This window comes from Oenanthe melanoleuca, chromosome 17 (assembly GCF_029582105.1).
Source record: "Oenanthe melanoleuca isolate GR-GAL-2019-014 chromosome 17, OMel1.0, whole genome shotgun sequence".
In the NCBI taxonomy this organism is placed as follows: domain Eukaryota; kingdom Metazoa; phylum Chordata; class Aves; order Passeriformes; family Muscicapidae; genus Oenanthe; species Oenanthe melanoleuca.
The window spans coordinates 9457992-9463991 of record NC_079350.1 but is presented as its reverse complement, the minus strand read 5'-3'; the positions used below and the strand labels follow the sequence as shown (position 1 = coordinate 9463991).

General features: G+C 57.4%; 1 protein-coding gene across 4 annotated transcripts in view; it reads left to right on the top strand.

The window, feature by feature from the left end:
• Window positions 1–301: 301 nt before the first annotated feature.
• Window positions 302–6000, top strand: part of EHMT1 (euchromatic histone lysine methyltransferase 1) — a 113992-nt gene continuing 108293 nt past the window's right edge. For all 4 annotated transcript variants that reach the window (XM_056505135.1, XM_056505124.1, XM_056505134.1 and 1 more), the window contains exon 1: window positions 302–724. In XM_056505135.1, coding sequence (XP_056361110.1) covers window positions 704–724 — 21 coding nt within the window. In that variant the 5' untranslated portion in view covers window positions 302–703. The remainder of the gene's footprint in view (window positions 725–6000) is intronic.

The window sequence follows — 6000 nt, the reverse complement described above, 5'->3', positions numbered from 1 at the left end:
GAGGGGCCCTGCGGGGTTTGGGAGGGTTGAAGTTGTTGTAGGTGTGGGAAAGGGAGTGAAGAGGCTGGAAGTGACCCCTCTATGGGGCAGAGCCAGGGTGAGCTGCCCCCTGTGCCCCATCCCTGTGTTTGGGTGACACAGACACCAAAAACCTCGCACCAAAAACCTCGCACCAACTGGGCTGAAATGACCCAAATGCTGGAGAAGCTAGAAAAAGAGATAATTTTCAACGGTTAGCCTTTTTACAGAAAAGACAGAGGGACTTTTTGACTCTTTCTGGCATTTTTGCAGGAATTTTACGTAGGGTTGTGGGCAAGCTGTGCTGCTGGAAGTTTGGGAAGCTCATGATGCGCTCAGTCGGGAGCGGCTGCTCTTCCCCCCGCGGTCTCGGGGTGTGCTGGGCACTCGGGGGTCTCGGTGGGATCAGTGAGGAGCCGCGGTCTGTGGGGAGCGCGGGCTCCGTGCCCATGCCAGCCCTGTCCCCGTGTCACCGCATCCCCATTCCCGCTCCGGCTGTACGGCACCTCCCGATGGGCGCCGCCATGACGCCGTACGGACAGCGGGTCCCTGGGGGCCGCCATGCTGCCGCGCGCGTGCGCAGTGCCCGGCCGAGCGTCTCCATTGAGAAGAATGAGGGGCAAGGGGCGGAGCCAAGGCGCGAGGAGCCGCCGGGGGGGCGGGGCTGCGCTCCGGGGCTCCGGCCATGGCCACAGTGGATGCCGAGGTGAGTGAGAGCGGCGGCGTCCATCTACCCGGGCGGGGGGAAGGAAGATGGGGGAGCGTGGAGTGGTATCGCCCAGGGCCAGGCGGGTTCTGTCGGAGGGCGGGAGGGGGGCCGTGCCCCCGCCGCCCCATGGTTCAGTCCAACTCCTCTGAGAGGAAGAATGTGGGAGCTGCTGCCATTGTGTGTAGGGGGGCCCGGGACTCTGTATAAGTTACACCCCTCCACGGTGAGTCAGTGGTATGTGCCATACAGATTCCGGGGCTGCCCCCAATGGGAGCGAGTGCGTGTGGCGGAGGCGGGAGGGGGGAGCGGCGGGGCCGCCATCCATGTTCCGGGGCCGCCCCATGCGGCGGGGCGGCGCTGGCGCGGCTCCATCCAGAGTCCGGGGCCCGGCCGGGCGCGGCGGCGGCGGCGGCGGGCGGGCCGGTGCTATGAGCCATGCAGGGTCCGGGGCGGCGGCGGGCGGGCGCCATGCAGGGTCCCGGGCCCGCGGGCGGGAGGAGCCCCACAGGGAGCCGGGGCTGCATCCCGGGGAGCCCGGCGGGAGTTCGTGCTCCCGGCGCCGCCGTCCGCTCCTCCGGGACACCACGGCTGCTCCGTGCACCCCGGAGCCGCGCCACCCGCCGGGGCTGCAGTCAGTCATGGAATGGTTTGGGTTGGAAGGGTCCTGACGATCCAGTGCCCGCCCAGGGGGCAGGGACACCTCCCGCTGTCCCAGGGTGTTCCGTCCAGCCTGGCGCTTTCAGAGACCAGCGGCAGCCGCAGCATCCTGTGCCAGCCGGGCCGGCCCGGGGTGCCCGGGGTGCCGCTGTGACCCCGCCGGGCCCGGGGGGACATGGCACTGCCGGGGGTGACAGCAGCCGGGGCTGTGACCCTGCTCGGCCGTGCCGGGGCACACAGGGCTGCAGCTCCGCTCCCGGTACCGGGTCCCGGCTCCGGCTCCTGCCCCGGCTGCAGCTCCGCTCCCGGTACCGGGCCCCGGCTCCGGCTCCTGCCCCGGCTGCAGCTCCGCTCCCGGTACCGGGCCCCGGCTCCGGCTCCTGCCCCGGCTGCAGCTCCGCTCCCGGTACCGGGTCCCGGCTCCTGCCCCGGCTGCAGCTCCGCTCCCAGTACCGGGTCCCGGCTGCAGCTCCTGCCCCGGCTGCAGCTCCGCTCCCGGTACCGGGTCCCGGCTCCTGCCCCGGCTGCAGCTCCGCTCCCAGTACCGGGTCCCGGCTCCTGCCCCGGCTGCAGCTCCGCTCCCGGTACCGGGTCCCGGCTCCTGCCCCGGCTGCAGCTCCGCTCCCGGTACCGGGCCCCGGCTCCTGCCCCGGCTGCAGCTCCTGCCCCGGTGTGCAGGGAACATAAACCCGTCACCAGGCTGTGCTCTCGGGTGAGCTCTGGAGTGCAGCTGGGCTGGCTGCTGAGCACCGAGAGAGGTGGTGACACAGGTGTGCATCGTACAGGGACTGTCATACAGGTGTGCATCATAGACTGTCATACAGGTACACTCGTGTATGGACTGTACAGGTGTGCAGTTGTGCACAGACTGTTATACAGGTGTGCATTGTACACGGGCTGTGACACACGTGTGCAGTTGTGCAGAGACTGTCATACTGGTATGCATCATACACAGACTTTAATACAGGTGTACACTTGTGTATGGACTGTCCTACAGGTGTGCAGTTGTACAGAGACTGTCATACAGGTGTGCATCATTGACTGTAATACAGGTGTACATCGTACACAGACTGTCATGCAGGTGTACACTTGTGTATGGGCTGTCATACAGATATGCATTGTCCAGAGACTGTCATACAGGTATGCATTGTACACAGGCTGTGACACAGGTGTTCAGTCATTCAGAGGCTGTAATTCAGGTGTGCACTGTACACAGACTATACAGGTGTGCAGTTGTACAGAGACTGTCATACTGGTGTGCATTATACACAGGTGTACATTTGTACACAGACTGTAATACACTGCACTGTACACAAACTGATACAGGTGTGCAGTTGTACACAGGCTATAATATAGCTGTACACATATGTACAGACTGTAGTACAGGTGTGCATGTGTGTACAGACTGTAGTACAGGTGTGCATGTATGTACAGACTATAATACAGGTGTGCACATGTACAGACTACAGTACAGGTGTGCATCATTCTCAGGCTGTCACACAGGTGTGCACTGTTCACAGGTGTGATCCAGGTGCACACTCCTGTGCACACCAGCTGGAGCTGGGGCTGAGTGGCTGCTGTGACCACAGCCAGGTGTGGTCACTGAGCTGGGCCCACCCCAGATGTGACAGGCTGGCTGCTGCCTTTCCCAGCTCTCTCTGCAGTGCCTTGTTGACAGGGCTGTGCTCTGGCCTGGAACATCTGCCCTGTGTGGGGTGAAGTTGTGGCATGGCCACACAGGTGACACTGGCAGGCTGGAAGTGCTGCAGACAGCTTGGATTTATTACTCAGACAGGATCCCATCATTGTTGCCAGGAGATTGTCCAAGATTTCCTTTATGTTTTCTGTTCCATCACAACTGGCCTGACCCTGCTGCCTTTCCCTTGTGCTTTTGGTGAGGTGAGTGTTAATTTTCCCTGCTACAGAGGAACCAGCCCTCGAGTGCCTGTGTGACTCCATGGTCCAGTTTTGCTTCCAGGAGAATGGCTCGGCTGTAACTGGGGCAGGAGTTGGCTCACAGCTCATCAGCTCCTGGTGCACAGGTCAGTCCTAACCCTGCAGGTTTATTTTGGGAAGCATGTCCCAGCAGCCCTGGCTGGGTCTGCCCCCTGAGCTGAGTGTTAAGAACCACTGCCCTCAGTCAGGCCGAGTATCCCCAGATGTTGTGTGGATTATGGGGAGGGAACAGTGACTCATTTGGAGTTTAATTCCTCCCCTCCCCCATGGACTCAGCTCTGTCTCTTGCTTTTACCCCTCTGGGGCCAGAGGGGAGGAAGTTGGTGTAAGTCAGGCTGGAATGTGGGGATTGGAGAAGCTCTTTGCTGATGTGGGAGAGCAAGGAAAGACATCCCACATCCACAGTGTTCTGCCAAGTGCAAGATGGAATCGTTTCTCTTGGTGAAGAGAGGTGCAGAGGTGTGTTTTTGGAAGAAGATCCTTGCTCCCAGCAAGAGCTGGGAGGGAGTGGGCAGGTTGGGAAGGTGATGTCTGTGTGTCTGCAGGGAGTGCCCAACCACCTACAGACAGCTCTGCTGGCACTCACTGAGCTCCAGACAAAAACTCCCAGTCTAGAACAGCTTCTTGCCAGATCTTAGTGTTGATGGGTGAGGGAGAATCTCTTTAAACACCAACTTCTTGCTAAATCCTGTGAACTTCACTTGTTGTTCTCTTGTGTTACCTGTCCCAGGTGGTCTCTGTGTTGGGGAATGGCTGTGCTGCAGTCCTTAGGTGCAGAAAAATCTGATTTAGCTGCTGGATTTCTTTAGTAAATATCTTATACCCAGTCCAATTTGGGGTTGTTATTAATTTCAGACGTTCTGCACTAAAGTTTGAATTTTAAGGAACTGAGTTTTGAGGAATTGAGCTTTGCTCAGCCAGCATGTGTGATGGTGCATGTCCATCAGATTTGATGCTGCTCCTCCAGCTTGCATCAGTTTGGTGAAGAGCTGCCCCTGTGTTTGTGTGTTTCCTACGATACTTGTTCGGTGCAGGTTTGCAGTTCCAGCTGAGATGTTTTCCTGGGGCTCGGGGTGCCCTGGGAGGCAGCGAGGTGTGTGTGTGGCTTTGAGTGAAGTGCTTCCCTTCAGAAGGCACGCTGCATTTTTCATCTTTTTTTTTTCCCTTCTGTCTGTTCAGATCTGTAAAGTCTCTCTTCTGGAGGTGCAGCTTTGATCTCTAAAGGGATGAGCCGGCAGAGCAGGCAGAATTCCTGGCTGGGGCTGGATCTGGGCTGGACTCAGCACCCAGCAGCTCCCCACGCCGGGGCTGAGCAGTTCTGCCTGCCTTTGATCCCCTCTCATCCCCTCCAGCCGGTGCTGGGAGCTCAGCAGAGCCCCCTGCCAGCCCAGCGAGCTCCAGGGCTCCAGGGCAGCCTTTCCCTGGCTGTGCCTGCAGAGGGGCTGGTGCAGATGCTGAGTGCAGGGGCTCCCAGGAGCTGGGCAGGGCTGCAGGTTCCCACCCTGTGCCTGCCACACAACCCAGCTCTGCTTGCACACCTCATTCCCTCCTGCCCTCAGCAGAGGCCTCTGTGGCTTTGAATTCACATCCCATTTCCATCACTTCTCTCAGGGAGGGTTTTAAACCCCACCAGGCTGTGTCCTGCAGGGCAGCTGCTTCCCGGGGATCCCCACTGCTCTGAGCTGGGAGTTTCCCTTGTGTTACATTTCTCCTGAGGCAACAAGTAAATACATTTTAACTGTGTCTTTGGACAGAGAAAGAGGGGTGGTTTTTTTTGTTTTGTTTTGTTTTTTTTTTTTTCCCTCTCTGATACTTATTAGGAAGTTTTAGAACTTTTCTGAAGTAGGGAGGTTACTTTGTTGACATGATTATGGTTATACATAGCCCTGGCCCTGGCAAAGTCTTACACTGTGTCAAATAGGTGCTAACTTTTACTTTTTTCCATTAATTCTCACGTGTTGTGGGCTGGTAAAGGCCCGTGGGGAGCTCATCCATCTAGAGAAACTTTAAATAATAACAGAATAAGCAAATAGGACTTGTGAAGCTTAAAGAAAGCCTTAGAAGTGCCCTTCAGCTGTGCTAAGCTGATGTGACTGAGCCAATGTGACTGAAGAGAGCATCTGAAGAACATTTTGTCAGTTGAGGCAGAATCAAAGGCCTGGGTTAAACTTTATTTAAACTCTTCCAATATAATTATGCTGGCTGGAGAGAATGATTTTTCATTTCTTCTTGCTGAAACTGTAATAAAAGTCTTTGCTGTGGATGCAGCTTTATTAGTTTAGAGGTGATCCCAGACCAAGGTGGTTTATTTTTTGCTTTTCAAAGCAGAGCCTTGGTCTCCATTTGAGAAGTTTTGCCCACTTAGTTCTCTGTCCATGAATACAAAGCAATTTCTCTCCCACTGCTGTGTCAGCACTACCCCTGGGAGAGATGCAATTACCAGCAAAAAGCCCAACAGCAACAAGGAGAAGCAGCTCCTCGATGGAGGGAGCCTGTTGGAGTCTCTGGAGCTGGATGCCTTCCCTGGGAGATCCCTGAGCTGGTGCTGCTGCCCTGGGTGTCCCATTTCCCAGTGTGCAGGAGGGCAGCTGGAATGCCAGTCTGAGCCTTGCTCTTTATCAGCCTGCCTGGCCTGCTGTGCTCTGCCCCTTCCCCTCCCC